Source organism: Mixophyes fleayi, chromosome 7 (genome assembly GCF_038048845.1).
Source record: "Mixophyes fleayi isolate aMixFle1 chromosome 7, aMixFle1.hap1, whole genome shotgun sequence".
Taxonomy (NCBI): Eukaryota; Metazoa; Chordata; class Amphibia; order Anura; family Limnodynastidae; genus Mixophyes; species Mixophyes fleayi.
Window position 1 is genome coordinate 106,054,339 of NC_134408.1, and position 27,782 is coordinate 106,082,120.

Below are 27,782 nucleotides of genomic sequence, written 5' to 3' on the forward strand. Positions count from 1 at the left end.
ATTAGCCTGATATTGCAGCACATGTCATACAACATTGAGGGTGATGCCTGTTAATGATACTATCAAAATTGAGTAAAGGGCATTATCAGGAATTTTTGGAAATTTGGTCAAAAGATGACTGAAGATGTCATCCATATTCCATTGCACTAATAGACTCCAATGTTAGTGGATATGTTGTGGTAATCACATGTGGCCAAGATGAATATTATTCATGACACTCATACCAAGCAGGAGAATTGGCCGTGTATGACCAGCTTTACAGACTTGGCAGAGCCAATTCTACTGCTGGGAAACACAGCACTTTTTTAGCCTAAGATTAACAATGTCATGTTTTTTTTCTTTTTACTTTTTTTCTTCATTTATTTTATAGTTCAGTTGACATAATAAACTAGAAAAATATGCAAATAAATGACTCAGACAAAATTAAAGATGAGCTTAAAATATGAAATTTAATACAATGTATTTATATATGTTATTTTATGTTAATTTTATTATGTTCTAAATTATAATATGTAAAAAGAAGGCACTAATTTAATAAGTATTAAATAATAATATATAAATAGTATCATCTATCTTATAATGTGTAATAAGTGTACAGCAGCACTCAGGACAGGAAAAACCCCCTGTGGAGGAAACCTGTGAGGAGCCATGGCTGCTGTACTGCCCCTCCTCTGGGCATACTAAAGGGAGTGACTGCTAATGTAATGTTGTACGAGTGTCTATTATATGTTATGTTTCTGTGCTAAAATCAAAGAATGAAAAATGATTCTCTTCGTCTGTGGTCCTCTGGTCTTCCATCTAATGGTGTCTTCTTATTGTTCTTCGGTTGTTCTTCTCCAAGTCAGTCCTCTTGGTGCTTGCTTCATGACTATAAAAATATGGACAAGATAGAAGCATATTACATTCATTCTCAGCTTACATTAAAAAGGGTAACTAACAAACTGCAAGAGTGTAAAACCACAGAACAAATACTCTTTTGTAATGTTATGTGGCTACTTTTGTGTTCAAGTGCACCTAGCTGAGCAGGGAATGAATTTGTAGGTCAGGATAGCGGAATCTGCAGGAGAGTTTGCACCAGTGATGAGAGGAGTTGTGTGTCCCTTTCTAAAAGCAGATTAGGCACATGACAGTGTAGCATTTCTCTGCTGAGTGCAGGTTTTTTGAGAGAGTGCTGAGCCTTTTCCTCACTATAAATGTCATGAATTCTCTACTACATCTGAGAAGCCAGAGATCAGTTCTCATCACTATACTTATGACACACTCTACACCTTCCAATCGCACACATGTGGGAAAGGGCATTTATAGGCACACATCGAGCAGTGTAATAGTAACACATGTTATAAAGAAAGTCTGAATGTCCTATTACTCTCATAATTCATTTAAGACATAAATAAATCTTAATTTATCAAGAATTATTTTGAAAACTAGAAAAGAAGCTGAAACACTGTGGTGAACCTAAACTTGTAGTAGGTCGTTATTTGATGTGAGACTTTTACTTTTTTTATTATTTTCCCAAGCACTATGATGGAAAGGGTAAACAGAATTGACTCATACATTCCCCCACCAGTCTGTAAACCAATGTGAATTTTTTGTTTATGTGGTGTTTCTGCACATTGACATGAGCCAGCCAGAACAATAGGCACACTTGTACATGTAAAGATACATTGTGCGTCCGTAGATGTAATAATTTGTAAATTCCATGACATTTTTAAAATTGGTAACTGAAAGTTAAGATTTTCCAAGATTTCCAACTGCTGCTGATCCTGGATCAGATACCAAAATACATAAGAATAGAGACCATGTTACTGTCCATCACACTGAGAAGAAAGCAGGAGGGATATTTATGGATGGGTAGAATCTCATGTATGTTCCAGTTCTTCAAAAATGATTGGATATTAGTGGTCTGATTATAAACTTATACAGATTTAATTACTATTGGACACTTTTCATTTTAACATGGGTCAATGTGTAAAATATTTTAAAACTTAATTTTAGTTACTAACATCCTTAATAACTCTGCTTCCATACATAAAATGGTTATTTAGATACTTTTACAATTACATTTTCTGTATTACTGGCCCTCTACTCACTGAGTATGATTATGGGACCAGGACCTTGATAATACTCTCAGGCTCCTCCTGTGGATCTGCACAGAAGATGATATTTCCAGCCACTTCCCACTGGATTGGATGGCTCATAGGGGCGTTACACAGGGAGCAGGATAGAGGGCTGCTCCCTGGGCCTCGGATAAGATATTCTCCGATGTTCCTACGACGTATAGCCCAGCCATGGTGTTCTTTCCTATTTCTCATCCAAGCCCAGTGAGTTGGGTCTTCTGCCATGATCTACAATGAAATAAACATCAACAAAATTAGTATTTTCAATGTAAAATCTTAACTAAACACTATTATTCTATTTTTATTTTTTTATTGTGAATTTACTTTAGATTTTTATTATGAAATACATAGGCCCAGTTGCTATAATGTGTTATTGGGGCACCTTAATATATAAGTGAGAGACTTTAAAAGGCTCTGTTAAGTATCTATGCTATATGCAATAATCTACCCTAAGTAGCATATCGTGTGTAAACCATAAGTAACACGTAAGCATTATTTATGATGTACACATAATAAATACACATGTGCAAAACTGATTATTTAAGTAGCACCCTGATGTTACTTTTAAAGAAACAGTTCTGCTGCACAGGTGAATTCCTTATGTATCAGCAATGCGTTATCAGTTCTGTGTGTGATAGCACTTAAAGAGAAGGTCTGTAGCTTGCCGTTTGTATGCACCAGAATGCATTGCATCTGGAATTCTCAAGCATCAAATATAAAAGTGTACATATTGGATAGAGCTTGAATAGGAAAATAATAATGGGGGGGTGGGGGGTGATAAAGATGGAGAGACATGCATAATATGACTGAAAGACAATATTAATGCTTCCAGTGTCTTTTTCTAAATAATATAATAGCAAAGGAATTGTTTCAAATTGTGCAAACATCCATTCATACCCTTATGTATATATCCAGATCAATAGTATTTAGACATGTACAGGAAATGACATGCATAAAAGTTAGTTATAATTTGGGGGCACATGTCAAGAAAAAAAGGCAATATAACAAATCCTATTACAAATAACTGTTACACTTGTGTATTTCATACATCCACATCATTAGAAAAATAAGATCACCTAAGGATGTGATAAGGTGCCCTTATTGAATTAAATACGCTACTAATGTGTTAGCACTTATATTTGCATATCATTTCAATCCTCTTATCCTTAAGTTTTAAGTAACACTAAAGTGCTATCTGAACCTTGCTTATCCTAGGGCACAATATCTTATTGGTGAGGAGACATTAATGGCCTGCTTAGGTCTCGTTATATTCAATAAGAGAGCTTAGAACATCTGTGCTGTAGTATCATAGAACAACGTGGCCCATCTAACCTGACCTTTTGTTTTTTCCTTTTTCACATGTTCTACACAACTATATTATCTTTATATTGTGACATCCTAACATGAATTTGCGAATGCTGATTATTTAGCAGCTGTTAGACCTAGGGCTAGATTTACTAAGCTGTGGCTTTGAAAAAGTGGGGATGTTGCCTATAGCAACCAATCAGATTCTAGCTGTCATTTTGTAGAAGGTACTAAATAAATGAAAGCCAGAATCTGATTAGTTGCTATAGGCAACATCCCCACTTTTTCAAACCCGCAGCTTAGTAAATCTAGCCCCTAGTGTTGATTGTTGGTTGGGGACGGAGTGGGAAATATCGGGAAGACCTTAGAACTTAATATTAGTCCCAAAAATGCTTATAAAAACTTTCAAAAGTGTCTATTTTATGTTATTATTTATGAAATGAACAGTTACAATTCATATCTGATACTTACCCCTGGTCATACATGTTTGGGCTTGTATGGTTTACAAATTAACTTAGGATGCCTAACTAAAGCCCAAGTCATATAAATTGAGTAGTACAACAATGCATTTGGTAAGTTCACTAAGTCTCCACCTTGTAGTAACAAACCTATTTTCTTCATTATACAATACTTTATCCACTGATTCACTTCTATATTTTCTGCCAGGTCCAACATAACTTTCTTATTCTTGATTAATACAAACCATATCACAGGAGGCCCGGTCCACCATAGCATAGAATCCCATCCTGGACAGCAAAGTGTTCCTTCGATCTTGCAGACGTCCCATTCTCTGCCTCCACGTCCATCCGAGGGCCCAGGGATAGATCTCCATCATGAAGGGCCTTTCCTCTTCTTCCACTTGGTTTGCCAGGAATCTGGAGCAACACACAGTGAATTAATATAGACAAATGATGTAGACTTGTTCTAGTAAGAGACAGTAGATAAAATATGTATAAGAAAAGACACAAGGTAAAATAAGCAGTAATTTAGCCATGGTCAGGTATGTAACTAGAACTATCCAGTTACCATAGCACAATCTTGAGCAGGGGCTGCAATATGTGTCCAGCCTCTCCGCAGGCCCTTTCTCTGCTTTTTCTTCTGAGCATACACGAGGGTCGATGAGTGTAATAAAGTCCAAAATGGGGGACTTCACTGCACATGTGCCAGCTTCCATGTGAGCTCAGAAGAGCAGAGTGGAAACTGGTATAGGGGTTGGGCCAGCATTAGTAGGCCCCTCTCACCCTCCTTACCCCTGAGCCCCACAGCTATAGTCCTGCCCCTGGCATTAGGTTATTCTGTATGTAACACTCCCTTCGGTATTATGCATTGTGAAGATATATATATATATATATATATATATATATATATATATATATATATATATGAGATGTAGGTGCTTATAACCTCTGTACATGGTTGTCAGTGCCTCCACCCGAATCACCACTTTTTTTCTTCTGGGGGTGTTTTGAAATACACCAGGGGGAGATTTGGGAAACCCCCTGCCTAGTACTAATACACTATGACACACTATGTGCTGCAGAAGCCAATCCTGCACATTTATTTAACTAGAACCACTAAATGCAGCTTTTGTGATTTTATAGAAAAATATACTTTGGTATAATTTTAATAAAAATGTGAACAATACACTAGAATACAGTGTGGATGAAAATAGAGCACCGACTCTTCCTATGAACAGTAAGTTAACACAATAACTCTCAATAAATCAATAATAGCAATAGTATAAGACATAAACATTAATTGTTACAACCTTATACACCGGACCAATATATCATATGTTAACCTTACATGCTCCTGATACAGAGATATATCTATATATGTATGTATATATATTTACATATATATATATATATATATATATATATATACATCTATATATATAATATATATATATATATATATATATATATATATATATATATATATTTACTTATATTTTTACCATATACTGCCAAACACAAGTCTGGCAGCACTCAAACACACCGCACAGATGGAGCATTGCACTGCAACTTGGAGCCCTTTTGTATGTATGCCAGCATGGCATGGAAACAGAATGTGTCCAGTTTGCAGCTTTTACGTGTCTTTAAATCACTTACAGTAAGATCCAACAGTCACAGTATGCAAAGCTTAATATAACAACATCTGTAAATCCTCAGCTTGTATCGTTGCTTTTGTATTCTGGGACTTGTAGTTCCACAACTTTAACACCAGAGAGATCACCTTGTGGTATAAACTCAAATGCTGCTTAAACAAACACATGTTGCACATTTACCTGCCCACCCATCTATCCCTGAATCTTCTGCCCTTATGGCCAGATATAGTCCAAACCCCACTTGAACAATAACAGAGAGGTAAATTAACCAGTTACTTATCTGCACCAGTATATGAACTTGATTCTCTCCAAATGGCTGATTTGCAAAATGTCTTTCTTTTGAGGTGCATGCAAACCTCCTCCTACAGCATCAAACTGTGACTTCCCAGCAGGTTCTATTCACCACTCCACTCTGCTCTGATATCCCTGCACACTGTCTGTTCTCTATACTCAGACCATCAATCCAGTGCCCTTCTGCCTAGGGTCACCTATCTAGACTTGTCACACAGCTCAGTCTCCCCCAGGGAGCTCTTCTCTCTACTTCCTCCCCAGCTCTCTGGTTTCTCAGTCTTGTTAGGCTCTGCCCCCTTTTCACAGTAGCCCTGTGGGAGATGTAATTTCTCTTGGACTGGTAAATGACAATATCCATCTCTTTTCTAACTGATGCAATTGTGATGAGTAGCCCCTGGGTGCTCAAGTCCAACTGTAGCATCCCCAGGGGTTACATGTACAAGAGATGTATGATACATATGACATGATGTGGGTGTGTGCCTCAGGTGTGCACACTAGTGTGCTTGGTAAACCTAATGCTAATATGTAACAAAGTGTACAGTCCTGAGGGCAGCTGCGCTCCAGTTTCCCTGCTAGCTCTATGGGAGAAGGGGCTTTTAAACATGAAGATCATAAACAGTGTAGATACTTACAGGGCTGCGAAAAAGTACTTTCTGTACTCCTCGGTCTTCAGTCCTGCCCGTTTGAAATAAGCCAGGACCATGGCCAGGAGAAACTAGTGGGGTAGAGATATATATTAGAGGCTGGAAATGAATGTAAAACATATTAACTAACAACTTACATTTGTATTCGGTATATAGCATAGTCCCCTTACACACATATCAAAGGGTGATGTTTATTGTCAGCACTTAGTCATATCTGTTACATCCCAACAAATGAAATAACATTTTCTAGGCCGGTTACAACCGCTGTAAGGTTATTTATTCATATAGAAATAATTAGATCTTGTCAGTCACTTATATCTGTCATGTTATCTTTCTCTTTGTAAATGTGAAAATACCTTGTCGGAAATTCTCAGGCCCGTGTCCCTGGCCAGGAAATCCTGAATGTGATCTTCTTCTAGAATAAATAAAGATATCTCAGATGGGATTCTCGATGTGTTACAGTTGTACAAGGTCACAATCTCTACATTCACCTGTGAGAAACAGTCTATATTCTACAGTGTTACATATGGAACTGTCCATCATAATCGTATTCTCACAGATCTCCAGTGTAGTATAACATTATGTTGTCTATTTCCTGGACTGAGCCGTACGCAATGTGAATGTCGCTAATTACATTCTGTCTCCTGCCGCCGGGTACAGATAAATATAAGATTGTAACCAGTACTCTCTGCTATAAAGTGTATATTATAAGAAGACCAATTTACAATAATGTGTGGAAGTATATTCAATCAGCACGTCTGTATAATACACCAGAATAAGTGTCATTTACTTACAGCAGTATATGTGCACATGTATATTAATAAATGTCCCTATGTGACCTCTTTGCAGAGGACCATGTCCATATCCACTTTCTGCTATAGAAATGGGCATATGCTTTATATTCATGTCCCTTATGGGGTGACCATTAAAATGGAAAACGCCACTTCAAATTGTTACCTTCTTTCTATTTCAAACCATCCCTTTAATTAAATCCACATTTTCATTTTTCACCTAGTATCCTCCTTGTCGGATGATTATTTGTGTCATAAATAAGTTATGTGGGTAAGGTAAGCTTGAAGCGTCTTTGCATGTTTCAAGCATTTATATTTTAAATCACCTCTAAGCCCCACAATGTAATTTTACTTTACATACATCGCTTCTATCACAGCTCTGGTAAAAAGTAATGTATTAGCTTCATACTCCCTGAGACTGAGTTACTGTGACATTACTGGCCCTGTCCCTAGGTAAGAATTAACCAATCCGCATTGTGCATCTATGTAAAGCAGGTCGGCATAATTGCTGTCAGTCACTGTTTAGTTGCAGAAGGTCCGCCCTCTTAAAACAGCGACAACTGCAGAGGACTATATATATATATATATATATATATATATACACATACACACACACAGTTCTCTATGTTTAAAGGTGATTCTAATTGCTCTGTCATTAATTTATATTGGCATATGTGTGCCTATATGTGTGCTAATATATCATAGATGGACGATGGAAAATGCATCCTGTCGAAGGTCTAGTCACCTGCTTAATCTCTGTCAAATGGGAAGATGTGTAATTATTATGTTTTTTGTGGGAGGATAATGGATTTGTTGCCATCAGCTAAACCAGGGACCCCCCTCTCTCTTAATCATGTAATAATCTCATCCAGCAAAACTAAATCCCAATAGTGCATTTGGGAGCAATTCGTTGTGCATTACTATGGCTAGCCTGCATTTAGCATGGACCACCCTTACATTCACCACCTTCTTGATGGGCTAAGCCATGTACTTTTCTGCTTAAACACGGGTAATAGTGATTAAACAGGTTTATAACAGCATAAACAGCATTTCCTCGGTTGCCTATATTTTACCAGCATTGTGAATTACTTTTAATGCTTTTTTGCTATGAACATGTAGCGGAAACCCCCTGCTGAATATAACATGTACCCATATACATGAAATAGGGATCCCATTCCCTGAGCCCTAGCGCTATCTGTCACTGCCAGTCATGGCCCTGGAGGACTCAGTCAGTCCACACTGGTTCAACAGAGCTCTATTGAAGAGCTAAGGATGCAAATTAGTTCTCTTAATGCTGCAGGGAAGATTAACAGGCTGCAGCATGATCCAGTTCCCGGCGTAATGTAACAGGTGTTCCAAGGGTGAACATTCCCTATATGCTATAGAGGGGTGAATGTTCTATTTATCAGAGGTTACCCAAAGGTGGACTACACATTTAATTCCATGGAATACTCTATGACTTAGTGGTGTTGGGCTGTATTATGTCGTAAATGTATGAATGTCCATATAATTATTAATAAAATGTTAGGTAATTTGTACCTCTAATTTGACATTAGAAACACAAAAATGTCTTACCCAGGAGGTGATAGAAAGCAGCCCTCTCTTCTGGCTGCAGGGAGATATGCCCCTTCCGTGTCTTCTCCATTGGGTTGGCATTTGGAGCTCTCCACTTCTGGCACTCTGGTGGAGGCCTAGACAGTGAATTGGGAGGGGGGAAAGGAAAGCACAGTTTAGTACATAATGAATGTCAACATATCGCTATACAGACATGTTATGTGTTCATGGTGTTGTGTGCAATTTGTAATTATTACATAATATATACATATATAGTAATGGATATATACAGTGAACGAAGTGGGGGTGTATACGCTGGTATGCCATATCGTCACTTCTCCTATTGTCTACATTGTAAAACTAGCAAATTACATTCACTTACATTCCCATAATCTTTCATACTGCCACTTCTAAATTTCCACTTTGACCACTATATATATATATCTACATATTTTCTCTAATGCTGAGCTTCTTACCTAGTCCTGTCACTTTAGGAAGCTATCACAGCACTGCAGAAAAAGGACCATGTAAGTCTTGCAAATGATCCTGTCACCCTAACACCTCCATCAAAGGAGTAAGTAATTTAGGAGTAATTAAAATTATGTGTAAAATGAGTCTGTAATGCCATCTATACACTGTATATATGCTTTATATATGCTGTATATATGTAACTGAAATAAGATGAAATATTCCACTCACTGCTGTTCTCCATATTGTCCGCTGACCTCTCTCTTCCTCTTCCCTCTCTGGACCTGGGGAGAGGTGACAGCTCCTGGAGATGGTCTAGATGAGAAGGTTTTATTTAACAGAATTATGAATCAACTTTTGAATATTTCATATAAGTTATTACTCTATAACTATCTACATCTTACTGCATCTCAGTTATAGTCAGTTCTCTGTCCCTCTAGATGGGGTGAAATGGAGATCGCAGAACAGAAAAATTATCTCCACTAGTTTCATATATACCATAACTTGGGCTCAGCATTATTAATGTCACCTAACACTATTTGTAAATCACTGTAAAAACGGGATGTAAACAGTTGGATTAACCCCTCAGGATACTCGCACTCTACATGCAACTCAGAAAGGGTGAGTTACAACGTGTGTGTACTCGAGACCCCTAGGAAATGAGCAGTGAAAATTGTGAGAAACCATCACTGGTCAATAGAAACTTGGGGTCCCATCATTAAAAAAATTAGTGTTTTCCTCTTTTTTAATAAATATTGTTTGGTTTTTTTTTTTTAAAAAGAGGAAAAGCCATAATACTGCTCCCTACGTTGATTGATAAAATAGGCATTTGTTTAAAAAAGAGGTGAACCAGTTGGTTAGCTAGATTCTAAAATGGTACAACTTCTTGGCCTATTTTTGTTTTTTGCTTTATTGTTTCTGACACATTTTCAAAACAATCATCTAACTTTTTAAAAATAAAGATTTTAAAAAAATTACACAAAGAGTGTTAATGCTGTAAGGGGTACCAAATATATATATATATATAAGGTCAATGCATAAATTGGAGTACCATTGTTACTGGTAGAACTGCAGCCCTTCAGACAGGTATGACAATCCTTTCTCTTCAACCGTTTGCCCAGTGTTTTTTAGTAAATAAATAAAATTGTGTTATTTTCCGCTGTTCCGCCAATTTACTCTGCGTTCTTGTCTTGGTTTTTAAAGAAACTGTCGAAGTCAGTAAATTGGATAAAGTCATTTCAATTAAAGTCTAGCAAACTTACATAGTTGATGAGGTTGAAAAAAGACACCAGTCCATCAAGTTCAACCTATTTTGGATCTCCTGCGATCCTGCACTTATATTTGTAATTAATCCAGAGTAGGCAACCGCCCATCTGTTTCAATTTTGAAAATCCCCCCCAGACTCAATATTGCAATCCAATTTTTACCCTATATCCACTACTATCCTTTATTTTAAATTAACGGTCGTATCCCTGGATACACCTTTCCGCTAAAAATTTGTCTAACCCTTTCTTAAACATATCTATTGAATCTGCCATCACAACCTTCCCTGGCAATGAATTCCATATCTTGACTGCCCTTACTGTAAAGAACCCCTTCCTTTGCTGGTTGTGAAATTTCCTCTCCTCTAACCTTAGGGGATGACCACGTGTCCTGTGTATGGTCCTTGGGGTAAAAAGTTCCCATGAAAGCTCTCTGTATAGACCCCTAATGTATTTGTACATAGTAATCATATCTCCCCTTAGACGCCTCTTTTCTAAAGTAAACATGCCTAAACTGGCTAACCTTTCCTCATAACTTAATGACTCCATACCCTTTATCAATTTTGTCGCCCTTCTCTGAACCCTTTCTAGTTCCAAATTATCTTTTTTATAGAGTGGTGCCCAGAACTGTACTGCATATTCAAGATGAGGTCTTACCAATGATTTATACAGTGGCAAAATTACACTGTCTTCCCTTGCATCTATGCCCCTTTTTATGCATGCCAATACTTTGTTTGCCCTTGCAGCTGCTGCTTGACATTGAGCACTATTGCTAAGTCTACTGTCTACGAGCACTCCCAAATCCTTTTCCATTATAGATTCTCCCAAATTAATTCCATTTAATTTATAGATTGCGTTCTTGTTTTTGATCCCTGAATGCATAACCTTACATTTATCTGTGTTAAACCTCATATTCCATTTAGCCGCCCAATCCTCCAGTTTATTTAAGTCTCTCTGTAGAGAAGCTACATCTTGCTCTGATTTTATTACCTTACAGAGTTTAGTGTCATCTGCAAAAATAGAAACTTTACTCTCTAAACCATCACCAAGGTCATTAATAAATATATTAAAAAGGAGTGGTCCCAGCACGGAACCTTGAGGAACTCCACTTAAGACCTTTGACCAATTAGAAAATGTTCCATTTATCACAACTCTCTGTTCCCTATTCTCTAACCAGTTTTCGATCCAAGTACAAATTTTGATTTCTAGACCCAGTTGCCTTATTTTGTAAACCAACCTCTTGTGTGGCACTGTATCAAAGGCCTTTGCAAAATCTAAGTAGACCACATCTACTGTCCTGCCCTGGTCTAAGTTCCCACTAACTTCCTCGTAGAAACTAATTAGATTAGTTTGACATGACCTATCCCTCACAAATCCATGTTGATTCCCACTAATAATTTTATTGCGTACCAAGTAATCCTGAATACTGTCCCTTAAAATACCTTCCAGTAGTTTCCCCACTATTGATGTCAGGCTTACAGGTCTATAATTCTCTGGTTGTGATCTCGTCCCCTTTTTAAACAACGGCACCACATCTGCTATTCTCCAATCCATTGGTACTGAGCCTGATGAGATTGAATCTCTGAAAATTAAGAATAGCGGTCTAGCTATTTCCGAGTTTAATTCCATAAGGACCCTTGGGTGTATGCCATCTGGACCTGGAGCTTTATTTATCTTAATATTCTTCAGTCGCCTTTGGACTTCTTCCTCTGACAACCAAGTATTAATTAATGGCATGGTTTCATTTCCATTTTTATGTATTACTCCTGCCATTTGTTCCTCTCTGGTAAATACTGAAGAAAAGAACGTGTTTAATATCTCTGCTTTTTCCTTAGTATCATTTATCAATTCACCCATCTCACTTCTTAGTGGTCCTATATTATCTTTTTTAATCCTTTTGCCATTTATATACTTAAAAAACTTTTTGGGGTTTGTCTTACTTTCTTTTGCAACGTGCCTTTCATTTTCTAATTTAGCCAATCTAATTTCCTTTTTGCATGTTTTATTACATTCCTTGTACCTATGGAAGGACTCCTCTGACCCTTCAGACTTAAACAATTTAAATGCACGCTTCTTCCTTTGCATTTCTTCCCTTACCTTTTTATTTAGCCACATTGGTTTAGACTTAATTCTTTTACATTTATTTCCTATAGGAATGAACTTATACGTGTATGTTTCCAACAACATTTTAAAGACAGCCCACATTTCTTCCGTATTTTTTCCTTCAAAGGCTTTGTCCCAGTCTATGCTCTTTATAGACTCCTTTAGCATATTAAAATTTGCCTTTTTAAAGTTTAAAGTCCTAGTTGATCCCTTATACTGTTGTTTCTGGAAACTAATTTCAAATGAGACCATATTATGATCACTGTTTCCCAAGTGCTCCTTTACTTGAATATTTGATATTACGTCTACATTGTTTGTTATTACTAGGTCCAGTATAGTCCGGTTCCTAGTTGGTTCCTCAACTAATTGGGACATGTAATGGTCTTTTAGCGTGCTCAGAAACCTATTTCCCCTAGCTGTACCGCAGGTCTCAGTACTCCAATCAATGTCCGGATAATTAAAATCCCCCATAATTAAAATTTGACCTAGTTGTGTAGCCTTTTCAATTTGCTGTAGAAGTTGGGCTTCCTCAATCGTACTAATATCTGGCGGTTTATAGCATATCCCTATCAGAAACTTCTCTGAACTTTTTCCTCCGCTGGATATCTCCACCCACAATGCCTCTATATTATCACCAATATTCTCATATATAACTTCCAGAATACTTGGTTTTAATTCTGGCTTAATATAAAGACATACTCCTCCTCCCCTTTTATTTACCCTATCCCTCCTGAAGAGAGAATAACCTTCCAAGTTGACTGCCCAGTCATGTGTATCATCCCACCAGGTCTCAGTAATACCTATAATATCATACTGCTCATTCATTGCTACTAGTTCTAACTCCCCCATTTTACCTGTCAGGCTTCTTGCATTTGCAAGCATACACTTAAGTCTATTGCCTCCCTTAGGTATTTCTTTTAGCTTTAAAAAGGGCCGCTCCTTATCGGCTATGCTTCCCTTTCCCCCCTCTCCACCCCCTTTACTCTTGTTAAATTCCTCCTTACTACTCTCAATGTCTATCCCATAAATACTTGCTTGCCCCTCCCCCCCGGAGCCTAGTTTAAAATCTCCTCCAACCTTCTAACCATCCTCTCCCCTAGCACTGCAGCCCCCTCCTCATTCAGGTGCAATCCATCACGACAATAAAGATGGCAACTGACCGAGAAATCAGCCCAGTGCTCTAAGAATCCAAAACCCTCCTTCCTACACCAATCTTTTAGCCACGCATTAACCTCCCTAATCTCCCGCTGCCTCCCTGGACTAACGCGTGGCACAGGTAGTATTTCCGAAAATACTACCTTGGATGTCCTTGCCTTAAGTTTGCGACCTATGTCCCTGAAATCATTCTTTAGGACACCCCTTCTTCCTCTAACTCGGTCATTGGTGCCAACATGCACCAAAACCGCTGGGTCATTCCCAGCCCCTCCCAACAATCTGTCCACCCGATCCGCAATATGCCGAGCCCGAGCACCCGGGAGACAACACACTGTTCGGCATGCACGGTCCCGGTAACAGATTGCCCTATCTACCTTCCTAATAATTGAATCCCCTACCACCACAATCTGCCTGGGTCCCTGAGTAACTTTGGTCCCCTCTATGCTGGAGAGACCATTCCCCTGGTTGCTAGAGGAAGCAGTGTCATCCAACTCTACCAATTCTGAACTGCCTTCCACAGTATCTTCATCCAATCTGGCAAATCTGCTGGGATTGCCTAGCTCAGAACTGGCCTGCCTCTTCCTCCCTCTGCTACCCCTAGTAACTGTTACCCAGCTGCCTACCTGTGCATCCTCCTCTGTCTCTGCTCCACCCTGCTCAGATAACGCATCAACGGTGAGCTGTAAACTCTGCTCCAGGTTGGCAATGTCTCTCAATGTTGCAATGGTCTGCTTTAGATCAGTTACCTGGGCTTCCAAAGAGACCAATTGCTCACATTTCTCACAGAGGTATAAACCTTGGAACACTTGCTCCAAGTGTGCATACATATGACAAGATATGCATTGAGTGAGATCATCAAGCCTGCTACTACTCATCTTATTATGGCTAACCTAACTTCTTATAGCCTACAGTGAACTTTAGTACTAGCCTTTCCTAGCCACTTACCAGATTAAACCCCTTCCTGGATTCAACTCCTTAATGGAACCAACTCCACACTTTAAACAAAAACAGCACTTGAAATCAAAAAAGCAGTGAAATCACAAGCTCAATGAAATCGCTTGCTACCTCCTGTTAAATAGAGCTTGCACTAACCAGCTGTATCAACTATGCAATTAAACCACACCCACTAGCTCTAACAGAGAGAAGAAAAAAAAAAAAAAAAAAAACACTTAATAAACACACAGAAAAACGAATCCCGTTCAATAAACACACAGAATAATTCCCCAAACTATATCACTCTCTCAGCACAGCACAGCAATCCTTAATGGAACCAACTCCACACTTTAAACAAAAACAGCACTTGAAATCAAAAAAGCAGTGAAATCACAAGCTCAATGAAATCGCTTGCTACCTCTTTGTTTGAAAAGATGCGTACGGTACGCATCGACGTACAAGGGCACGCTATGGCGTGAAAGGGCGTACGCATCCACTACACGTGGCAGCAACAGTAATTGGTCTTTTACCATACATTCGCACAAACACGCATACTTATAAAATAGTACACATTAATGGTAGTTGCAACACATAGTCAGTTATGTCGAAATATAGTAGTATTTATATGTTATATCAGAGTTACATGCATATTAGTGAAATACACGGAACGGGTTAAAGGAATAACATCATGAGTGGTATCATAATGAACCTTGTTACATATCCTACTGTTTGGTTCACTCTGCGAGGAAATCGCAGAGTGCATACGCAAGTTATGAATGATAGGGAATTATGAACTACTTAAGACTAAGGAATCCTGGCGGGAAGAGCAGAGCATACCCCCTGCAGAGATGACCCCCTCCTTTGGATTCCTTAGGATGAACCAGCCAATGATTGACGACCCCTTGGACATTCCTGAGACCCGGACCAATAGATGCAAGCCATACCATCTTCATTGTATTACTGTATTTGATTGTGTATATAAGCAGCAGCTTGTGATCCAGAGTGCAGACATCTTGTCCCCAGACTTCAGGATTGAATGACTGCACTGGATCCAGAGCGCCTGCGATAAGTAACGGCTGTATTTACTATTACTTCGCTTGAGCATATTTTTCCACTTATTGCGAATAAATCTTTGTGCTTTGGAAATACAAATCGAGGTTCGACAATCGTTATTGGTTAGCGACAATACGCACATAACAAAACCAATGGTATTTTCTGCAAATGCAAACTCTTCTAAATAACTAAAGTATAATTGATGTGGCTATTGCACAGAAATATTACTGATAGTGAAATGTGCCCAAAATTTATAAAATATTCACATGTAAATAAAGGAAGAGATTAAATTTAATCTCCATTTTGCACTTTTAACTAAAGTCTTCCTAATAGTATCCAATTGTAATTGGATTTATTGCTAATAATTATTAGCAGTGAACTATTGATTGAGAAATGAAAAGCTGAATAATATCTTAGGGGCTGAAGCTGTGGGCATCAATGTGTTTTACCTGTAAAATGACCCCACATTAGCTGTTAATATATTATTTGTAGTGAAATAATAGTGTACAACTTATAATATGAAAGAAACCCTGCATCTCTCCAGCTTTCATGTCCTGTATAGTATCTCACAATATTACACTCCCCTGCTTACCTAGAGGCCATGGAGTCTGTCCTCACTCTGCTATAACAAATAACAAATATGTAAAAACACCAAACTTAAATTCAAGTACAATAAATATAGTATAAAAAACTGTTATTCTTAAAATAAAATGTAACACTGTATGACTTATATATGTTATAATATATTATAAAACTATAGTAGCTATCAATAACAGTAACAATATGGGAGGATTTAATATAATCAAAGAGTAACAATTATGTAAAATATAACTGCTATAATATCTATAAAATACGTATAAAAAGTGAAAATAGAAATTTTGATGATCCTGTAGATGAACTGTCCACAATCTCAGCTGCTTCGTCAGAGATCAAATCCAGTTTGAAAAAAAATAACTGTCATTGCCGTGTGCCCCTCAGTGTTCTACATGACTGGTGTCACTGCCATAAAGGTGTACACACCTCTACACAGCTCACACCTGTATTGTAGCACATTCTCTGTACAAACAGGTGGTTACTTTATGTTTTATCATATAAATGACAGGATTATGTCAGTCACTGGTTGGTCTCAGCTGAGTGAGATTAAGTCAGGCTCAGCGCTGAGTAACCGGGTAATATTTGCCAATATGGAGACCTAGTATGATCAACATCCGATTCTCTTTATATCCTATCACAGCCCAGTTTGCTAGGTCAGAGCAGTGAATAGAGAGTACTATCCCCATGTATCATAATGGTGTTACAGTGACTGACAGGAAGCAACGGTGATGTGATTGTCACGTCAGACATCTGACTAACCGTTTAGTCACAGAATAACTTTGACACTCTCTCATCTAAAATAAAATTTTATTTAAGACTGAACAGTCTGTCCAAATATTTCACTTTTTGAAATTTTGTCTAGAACATTGTAATTCATGTTATCCTCTGTTTTTACAGTTAGTTTATGTAAGTAATGTAACATATGCCTTTATGGGCTCTAATCAATAATACAATAGTACAACAGTGCTGGTTGCTTAAACATACACTTTTCAAGCCTGATTCATTAAGGAAAGTAAGGCGAAAAAAAGAGTAAATTTTCTCTGGGACAAACCATGTTACAATGCAAGGGGTGCAAATTAGTTTATTATTTTGCACATAAGTTAAATACTTGATGTTTCTACATGTGGCAGACAAATACTTTATTGATAGCTTTATTTTTACACTGAAATTTAAAGTTGATCTAGGACATGCCCTACCCCAACCATAAACCTAATTCGCATATTTTAAATTTACCTCCACCACTAAAGTCACGTTTATTTATATGTTTTTAATGTTAGGTGTTATAGCATTTGCCAGCAGGGGTGCCGGGGGGGGGGGGGGGGGGGGGCTTGCAGATACTAAATAGAAGAGCCCAGTCTCTACTGGATCAATTTTTATTTTATTGCGTAATATTTTTTTTGCCTTTTTTTTTTTAACTTGACAATGTTCTAATTCTACCCAGATGGGTGGAATGCAACATTCTTGGCATGATGTGAATTGGGGGCACTACTGTGTGGCATAATATAAATTGGAGGCCCTACTGTATAGCATAATGGGAATTGAGGGCACTACTGTGTGGCACAATATGAACTGGGGGCATTACTCTGTGGCATAATATGAATTGGGGACACACTAATGTGTGGAATAATTGAATTTGGGGCACTACTGTGTGGCATAATATCAATTTGTGGCACTACTGTATGCAATAATGTGAATTGAGGGCACTACTCTGTGGCATAATATGAACTTTTATTTGTTGTTCCCATTACTATTAATATTATCATGTTATTAGCGTGGTAAAATAAAAAATATTTAAATGGAATATATGTATATATATATATATATACATGCATGCACAACTGGCATATTTAGCGGGCGCACTGATAGAAAAAAGGTTGCCGACCCCTCATCTCCACCAAAGGTTATAAATGTATAAATAAATAAATAATAATAAGGTAATTCCCATCGTCGGAGGTGGCACTGAATGTTCTCACTAAGACTTCAAATAGTATCATCTACCTCGACAAGCAATCAGCTCAATTGGTTTGTAGCATCCTCTGACACTCTCTCTTCATTTGATCCCACAATTGAAGAGGAAGTTTCTGTTCTCTTCTCATCTTCCTACTCTACCTCCTGTCCTCTTGTTCGCATACCCTCACAAATTGGTAGGTCCTTGTCTCCTGTGCTCATTCCACATCTAACTAAAATCTGTAATCTCTCTACTGATATTTTTCCATCACTATTCAAGCATGCAGTGGTTACTACTATTTTGAAAAAACTAAATTCTGACCCAAACTCTCTCCTAAATTTCCGCCCCATCTCTCAGCTCCCATGCCCCTCCAAATTTCTGGAGAAAAATGCCTACATTCGCATCACACACTTTCTTACAGAAAACAACCTATTGGATTCTCTTCAGTCATGCTTTCGTTCTCAACACTCCACAGAGACTGCACTGACCAAGGTTGTCAATGATTTGATCAAAAAAACTTAAGGCCATTGCTCTCTTCTAATTCTCCTTGATCTCTCTGCTGCATTTGACACTGTTGACCACTCATACAAAATCTACAATCCCTAGGTCTTGAAAGCACTGTCCTATCCTGCGTCTCATCCTATCTATCGCTCTTTCAGTGTTAATTTCTCTGGATCCACCACTGCTCCTCTTCCTTTATCAGTTGAAGTACCACAAGGCTCAGTCCTAGGTCCTCTGCTATTCTCTATCCACACCACTTTTCTTAGAAAACTAATAAGCTCATTCAGTTTTAAGTATCATCTCTATGCGTATGATACACAAATCTATTCTCTCCTGATCTCTTACCATCTGTGTTGTCTCGCGTTACTGACTTTCTGCCATTTCATCTTGGATGTCTTCTCGCCAACTCAAACTCAATCTTTCAAAAACTGAATTAATAATATTCCCAACCAAAAACAGAAGCTTCCTGCCTGACATTTCTATTTCTGTTGATAACATGACCATAAATTCAGCCCCACAAGATCATTGCCTAGGTGTGATCCTTGACTCACAGCTATCCTTTGTTCCCCACATCGACAATATATCTAAATCATGTTACATACATCTAAAGAACATTTCCAGAATACGCACATATCTCACACAAGACACTGCAAAAACCTTAATTCATGCACTCTTTATCTCCCGCATCCACTATTGCAATTCCCTCCTTACTGGTCTTCCCAAAATCAGAATTGAACACCTACAATCTATTTTGCATGCAATGGCTAGATTGATTTTCCTTGCTAGATTGATTTTCCTTGCTAGATTGATTTTCCTTGCTAGATTGATTTTCCTTGCAAACCGTTCTTCCTCTGCTGAGTCACTCTGTCGGTCTCTACATTGGTTGCCTGTATTTCAACAAATCCAACATAAAATTCTTCTACTAACATACAAGGCCATCAACAAAAGTGCACTGACATACATTTCCTCACTTGTCTCAAAATATCCACCAACTCCTCACCTCCATTCTGCAAAAGACCTGCGTCTCTCTTCCACTATCATCACATCCTCCCATTCCCAGTTACAGGACTTTTTTCGGGTGCACCCACTTTGTGGAATTCCCTCCCTCGCACAGTAAGACTTTCCTCTAGTCTTCAAACCTTCAAGCTTTGTCTGAAAACCCACCTCTTCAGACAAACTTATGATATCCCTCAACCAGCATCTAAATCTCCTTAGGTTACCCGATAACTACCCACTACATAGCTAGCAAAAGACAACAACCCTCTGACCAATATTGCTGTGTGACTGATCACACAGCCCACTCAATACTTTGTACCTTTGCATTCTAGCTGGTCCAATGTGCAATATAATGTAGCACGTGCCCTTGTGTTTCAAACTCCCATTGTCCCATAGATTGTAAGCTTGCGAGCAGGGCCCACTCACCTCTCTGTCTTTGTTTTATTAATGTTTGTTCCCAATTCTAAAGTGCTACAGAATTTGCTGGCGCTATATAAATAAATGTTGTTAATGATGATGAAGGGTAATAATAGTATGAGTCTGCACTGGTTAATTGTATCTGTCCTGAGACAAGGTGCCCCTTTGCTTGTATATATGTTTTGTGTGTGTATTCATTTTTTGTCTTTCTTTGCAACAATATTTTTTAATATTTGTCTGTTTCAAGAGAACATATACATACCTTCCACTACGTATGTAGCGCTTTTAGAACACTGTCCCACTGTCCTGAAACTTAGTAATTCTGTTCTGACTGCGTGAATGTATATATCATGTGATTATCAATGGTGTATGCAACAATGGAAGGTTTTTTCTGTAGGGGTTGGCCTAGTGCTTTTCTCACTCTAGGCATGCACCCAAGAAGGTACAAGTAGGCTCTCAATTGTTTACCCATACCCCCTTTTGCAGGGCACACACAAGTCTCTGTTATAGTCAACTAATGAGGGGGCCCAAAGAAATTGCCATACTGGGGCCCAAAATTCCTTTTGGCGGCCCTGCTTGCAAAAGCACATGTGTACTTGTAATTCTATCACCAGTGGTGGACACAGGAATTATTAGACTAATATAGATTAATTGATTAGGATCTATCATCTACACTACTTCTAGACAGAGGAAATATCATGTTTTCAAAGAAGAATGGACACAACATAGTTTTTTCACTGGGTTCAACGTTAAACGTCACTAGATTGATATATGATTCATGTTATTTGTGTTTGGTTGTGTGTCATAAACAGGAGGTAACATATTGAGAAATAGAAGTGCCATTTTTTTTTACTTTAGATTTTGTATGTTTTATAATTAGATAAAGAGAACAGGGGATAGGCTTCAATTAGAGAACCAAGGATAGAGGATGGTATTATGAAAAAGGCGAGCGTGCTTGTTTGGGAGAGAGCAAATAATAGAGAAAAGATCACCAGTAAAGAGGTACAAAGCATCTATAAAACCCATCATTACGCAAGTTAAAACTTAAGCCATCTATTATTCATGCCATAACAAATAGGAAATATACCCTGATATATACAGCCATCCTATTGCTTGTGGCCACGGATCATAATGTGTGGGGAGAGAGAGGGGTGGGTTGATTTCAGTGTAATTTAGATGGGGACGTGAACTGTTAAATTAATAGTGTGCAGGAGATTTTAATTTATTGATGGGGTGATGGTGGTACCTATGGGAAACGTAAATTTCAGGCGCCGTCATCGCACATTCAAGAAGTGCAGGGGATGGGCGCCTTCCTGTGCTGGCCAACGGGACGTGTCTGTATTGTGGTTCCGACGGCTGCCGATGCATGTGCGACTTATTCGCGTCTCCATTGCTAGGCAAAGGGATGCTCTCCTCCCCTCCCTGACGGTGGACAGCTGGTTCTGACCACCGACAGAACACAATGTTTTACGGGGACTCCATGACACCATTAGGGTGCCAGCGCATCAAGGTCTCCTTATGCTCCAGAGTTCCTGTCTGTGTTTCAGCACTCTGATTATCCTTTTGGTTACTGACCCGGCTTTCCTGACACTGTACTTGGATTCTCCTTCTGGTATAACTGGATCTCCTGGTTTGACCTCTGAACTCCCTGACTCTGCCTTTGCCTTTCCTTTTGGTACTTATTCGTCTGCACGGTTCTGACCCAGATTGCACGACCGCGCCAACTCTCTCTACCTCTCTGGTGGCCACCTGGGAGGGTCGCAACCTGTGTGCCTCTGCTGCAAACTCCAAACTCTCTTGTGGGACTTCCTGGCGAAGAGCAGAGTCATGTTTAGACGAAGTGCCTCCTAGACTATCAGCATCAATACCAGTAGGTGGGTCTCACTATTACTTTTATTGTGACAGTATACTCTGGCCATGTTGACTAAAGGATCTGGAGAACCAACTACATCAGGATTCTAACCCAGGGCTTCTGCGTCTGTGGACTGCTGCTCTACTGACTGAGCTATTCTGGCTGCTAGACAGTTCCTTGCCTGTATTCTGTGTTCTAGATCAGTTCCAGTGATCTCCTGATGTCCCAGCATGCCTTAGCTCCACCCCCTTGACTTCCTATAAAAGCCTGGCCAGTTCCTGTCTCCAGTGCCTGATTATTGTGCTCTGTGTCTGTGATCTAGCTCCTGCTCCTGCTGCTGTTCTTGATTACCAACATTTACTACTCGTGTACCGACCTCGGCTTGCCCTCCACTTTGCCTCTGCCTCAACCATTGGACCTCTTCGCCTCCCTGTGTACTGAACCCGGCTTGTTTGACCTTTCTTACCATCTCACCTCCTATCAGCCAGCCTTCCTCCTTGCTACTGGGCTCCTATCCTGTCTAAAGACCGTGACAATCTACATTTGAATTGCTATTACACCTGGCTCACAGAGTCGAGAAACATGAGACTAAACAGGCCCAACTGATTCAATGTATTCAGGGAGTCACAACTAGACTTGAGTCACTCCAAACCGCACTGGTAATCTCTCAAGCTGTGGCTATCACCACCTCCAAAGTTACCTCGCCTTCCTCGGCTTCCATGACAGTCTCCACTTCTTCACTACACTCTCCACCCACTGAAAAGTTTGACAGGGATCCGAAGAAGTGTCACAGTTTTTTAAACCAATGTCTCATTCACTTTGAATGTAATTCCGGATCATTCCCTTCTGAACGAGTCAAGTTTGCATTCATTATCTCCCTGATCTCAGGACAGGCCTTGGCTTGGGCCTCTCCGCTATGGGAACGTAACTACTGCCTCCTGCAAAATGCCTCTTCGTTCTTTGAAGACTTCTGCAAAGTATTTGATGAGCCAGGCCGGGTGTTCTCGGCTACTTCAGATGGTGGGCCAATACGCAGAGCAATTTTGTACGTTATCTTCCGAGTTGAAGTGGAATAACGAAACGTTAGGGGCAACCTTCTGGCAAGGTCTGGCGGATCGTGTTAAGAATGAGTTTGCCTCCCGTGAACTCGCAGCGGATCTAGACGCCCTCATCTCTCTGTGTAACAGGATCGATCTACGCTTTCAAGTACACTCACGTGAAAGACTCTGCCAGACGTTTTTCTCCTTGTCTTGTTCCCTGCTTCCTCTGGCCGGTTCCCTCCGATGAACCTATGCAGATAGATCGGTTTCATCTCTCTCCTGAGGAAAGAGAGAGACGCTTCAAGGAAAACTTATGCCTCTACTGTGGAGAGTCCGGTCATTTGTTATCTACTTGTACTAAAAGGCAAGGATTAGCCTCCTCCTAATTTCACCACTCCCTACATCTCTGCTAGCCCAGAGTTTTTAATGTTCATCTCGCTGGATACTATTGTCGGTCCTCATGTAACATCTGCCTTTCTGGACTCTGGCTCTGCCGGAAATTTCATCTCCGCCACTTTGGATTCGCAACTCCATATCTCTACTTGAGATCAGCCTCAGCCTTTGTTCCTCACCGCTGTGGATGGGAATCGAGTTACTAATGGTTTTGTGTGCTGGGTTACTGGTCAGATTCAGCTGACGCCAGGGGCGCTTCATACGTAGAATTTCTGGTTCTTCCACAGTCCATAAATTCTATCATTCCAGGTCTTCCGTGATTCAAACTTCATGCACCCCAATTCGATTGGAATTTGGTTCAAATTACCTCATGGGGTCCTCTGTGCTTCAAGAAGTTTCTCTCTAAAATCAAGCTTAGTGAAACCTCTGTTCCTTGTCATATCCTTTCAACCCAGCCAGAGCACCCTGCTCCTTATGCCTCTTTCCAGGATGTCTTCTGCAAAGTCGCCTCAGAAGTATTTCCTTCACATCGCCTTTGGGACTGCACTATTAATTTATTACCCGATAAACCAATTCCCAAGGGGGGATTCACCCCCTCTCGCTGCCTGAAAATCAGAACATGTCTTTTTACATCGCTAAAAACCTCCAACGAGGCTTTATCAGAAAATCTTTGTCTCCGGCAGGTGCCAGTTTCTTTTTTGCCAAAAAAAGATGGAACCTTGCGCCCTTGCATTGACTATCGGCAGTTGAGTGCCATAATGATTAAGAAAAGGTATCCTCTTCCGCTCGTCACGGAATGGTTCGATCGGATTAGTGGCTCCAAAGTCTTCTCTAAACTTGACCTCAGGGGAGCTTATAATCTAATCTGCATCCGAGAGGGTGACGAATGAAAGACTGCCTTTAGTACATGAGAGGGACACTGTCACTCACCGGACCGTGAGTGCCTCTACTCTGGTGCGAGGTCCTCCATCTTTTCTCCCTACACCTGTGTGGAATCGTGGCCGCTCGCAATCCTGCCATCTGCGAATGCGCAGGTCTCGCTCGTAGCTTCACCTGTCCATGGAGGTGATTGACAGATCAATCACCTCACCCTATTTGAGGCACCTGCAACCCTAGATAGGGGCCTGATCCCTAAGTCTCATTCCCAGTGAACTTCTATAGGTGTGTGCAGATCCCAAACTGCTTCCAGCTTTCCTCGTTATACAGTTTCCAAACTGTGTGCAGATTGTTCTTACTACAGCTTCCACGCTGCTCCCTTGTTCAACTCAGCGGTGGTTCCCACACCGCTACAACACTATCATCCCGCTGATCGTGTCACAGCATCCACGCTGCTCCTGGCTCCACTCAGCAGCGGTCCTCTGACCGTTCCAACGCTGACACCCTGCTGATCGTGTTACAGCTTCCACGCTGCTTCCCTGCTCAACTCAGCGACGGTTCCCATACCGCTACAACGCTTCATCTCCCAGCTGATTCCGGATCTACAAAACTGGGTATGCGTTACTAACTATTGACTATTATCTATACTCACATACCAGTTGCATCCATTGTTGTTTATTGCGCAGGGTACAGCAACCCTGGTACAACTTGCTACTCGCAGACCACTGACTTCCCTGCTACATACCTGCACCTGGACAAGTCCTCCTATCACAGCGGTGGTACAACTTGCTACTCGCAGACCACCGACTACCCTGCTACCTACCTGCACCCATCCTATTCTTCCCATCAGAGCAGTGGTACAACTTGCTGTACGCAGATCACTAACTCCTCCTCTACCTATCATCACCGATCCACGTCCACTCCTCGTGTCTACATTATCTCCAGTTTCCAGTTTACAGCTCCAAGTCGTTGATTGCCTCAGACAATCTCTACTCTCCTGCTGTTGTGTCGCTCCAATCATTCACCTGCCTGCTTTGAGGTGCGTGCCATATCCCCACCTCTCCAGCAGAGTACCATCTGGTGAAACTCGGGTAGCAACTCCTAGTGCCCGTGACAGACACTATGAGTATCTATTTATGCCTTTTGGGCTCTGTAATGCCCCGGCAGTCTTTCAGTCCTTCATCAATGAAGTCTTCCAGGATCTTATCTACAATCATGTAGTGGAATACTTGGACGATATCCTGATGTTTTCTCCTGATCTCACTTCTCACTGTTCTCATGTTAAAGAGGTCATTACCAATCTCCTAGCAAATCGATTGTTCTGAAAACTTGAAAAATGTGTGCAATTTTTTTCACCCTAATTGCCTCAATTACTGCCCTCATCCGAAAATCGTCTGATCCCAGGAATTGGACTCCTGAAGTAATTTCAGCATTTGATTCCTTAAATAAAGCATTTTTTGAGGCTCCTGTCCTTGTCCAGCACAACCAAGTGAGGCCATTTTTACTTGAAGTGGACGTTTCATCGGTCAGAGTAGGAACAATAATCTCAAAGGAATCCCCTGCTGGTATTTATCGCCGCTGTGGATTCCTCTCCAGGAAATTTTCACCTCCAAAATGCAATTATGGTATAGAGGATACAGAATTACTTGCCATCAAATCCACCTTAAAAGAGTGGTGCCACCTATTGAGGGAGCCATCCATCCGGTAACTGTATTTACTGACCACAAAAACCTTATTTACCTCTGAGATGCCCGCTGTCTGAACCTTTGTCAAGTCCATTGGTCCTCGTAATTTAGCCAATTTAACTTGAGACTCCCTTATCGCTCCGGTGCCCAGAAGTCCAGAACTGGCGCTTTGTCTCAGTCCTTTGACGAATCCCACTTGCTTCCTGTCTCTGAACCTCGACTAATACTCAAACCTTCCAGCATTGTCGCCCCTCTCCTAGGACTTCTCTAGCTGGTTGCTCTTACCTCGATCCACATCTTCGCCTGAAGGCTCTCCGCTGGGCTCACTCCTCCAAATTCGCAGGCCACGCCGGCTTCAAGAAGACCTTTGCTTTACTTTCCCAGCATTTTTAGTGGCCAACACTGCAGGCTCATGCCTGTGCGGTTTGTGCTCAAAGTCACTCTCCCAGACACTCTCCAGCAGGATTACTCTCTCCTCTGCCAATTACGGAATGAAGGACCTTGGGTTAGCTTCTCCATAGATTTCATCTCCGACCTACCTCTCAGCAACAGTTTCAACACTATTTGGGTGGTCATGGATAGGTTTTCTAAGATGGCTCATTTTGTACCGTTATGTGGTCTTCCTTCCGCCCCCAAACTAGCACAAGTGTTTATCAAGAAGATTTTCCACCTCCACGGATGCCCGCAGGAGATAATATCTGATTGCGAAGTTCAATTCGTATCCTGCTTCTGGAGATCTTTCTGTAAGAATTTGGGAGTCGGTTCGAAATTTTCCTCAGGCTATAATTCCCAGACCAACAATGAAACTGAAATGAGTAAATCAGGATCTTGAGGTATTTGTCCATTGTTTTTCTTCCAACAATCAATCTGAATGGAGTAATCTTCTCCCATGTGTTGAATTTGCCCATAACTATCATGTCCATGGTTCTTCTGGTTACTCTCCCTTCTATACAGTATTTGGTTCTCATCTCATTCTACCAGACTTCTCCTCCTCTCCTGCTCCCACAGTTCCTTCCAGCAGCTCTCTCTCTTGTTCATGATCTAGCTCATATTTGGACCTCTGCTATGGAAAATTTGTCACAATGGAAAACTGGTTCCTGTTCTCCGGCCGGAGGATAAAGTATGGCCCTCTACCCGGAACCTCAGACTGCGGGTACCATCGATGAAGTTGGCTCCGCAATTTATTGGTCCCTTTCCAGTAACCCAAGTCATCAATCCTGTTAATAAATATGCCCGCATTCCCTCCCAGCCGCCTCCCATTCCAACAACGGATGGCGACGAGTATGAAGTCAGCCACATCTTGGATGTTCGTCGCCTTCTCGGGCACACCCAGTGTCTGGTCCACTGGAAAGGGTTTTCACCTGGTTTAATGAGGAGGATCTTCACGCCCCCCTCTTTTGACTGTGAATACTATTTATTAAAAATGAGGCCTTAAGCTGAATGCAAATAAACGCATCTGTTTGTCACGAAGCAGGCACTTACCTTACAGGGCTAAGTCTGGTGACATGCTGCTGCCTATGGATGCAGGGGGGTGGAGTTAGGCTGTGTTTATATATATTAGTGCTTCACTAGGCGTTCTTCCGCTAGTCTTCAGGAATTCGTGGTGTCCGGGTCACTGTCAGGCTGATTGCAGAGAGTTTAATTAGTTTAAACTGATTTTCTGTCTGTTATTCGCAGCATCTACTTTTTTTAGT

At 40.3% G+C, this 27,782-nt stretch overlaps 1 protein-coding gene across 2 annotated transcripts; it reads right to left on the bottom strand.

Annotated features, from left to right (window-relative positions):
• Positions 1–439: 439 nt before the first annotated feature.
• Positions 440–22,036, bottom strand: LOC142097025 (speedy protein 1-B-like). Of its 2 annotated transcripts, none has more exons than XM_075178634.1 (8): positions 21,818–22,036; positions 9,512–9,595; positions 8,834–8,949; positions 6,824–6,882; positions 6,456–6,538; positions 4,126–4,297; positions 2,091–2,345; positions 440–868 (listed from the first exon to the last, which is right to left on the bottom strand). In XM_075178634.1, the coding sequence occupies exons 3-7, from the start codon at positions 8,901–8,903 to the stop codon at positions 2,100–2,102; spliced, it is 630 nt and encodes a 209-aa protein (XP_075034735.1). In that variant the 5' UTR covers positions 8,904–8,949; positions 9,512–9,595; positions 21,818–22,036; the 3' UTR covers positions 440–868; positions 2,091–2,099. The 2 variants fall into 2 exon arrangements, with proteins under 2 accessions (XP_075034735.1, XP_075034734.1); XM_075178633.1 differs by lacking the exon at positions 21,818–22,036 and adding an exon at positions 16,379–16,430.
• Positions 22,037–27,782: the final 5,746 nt, after the last annotated feature.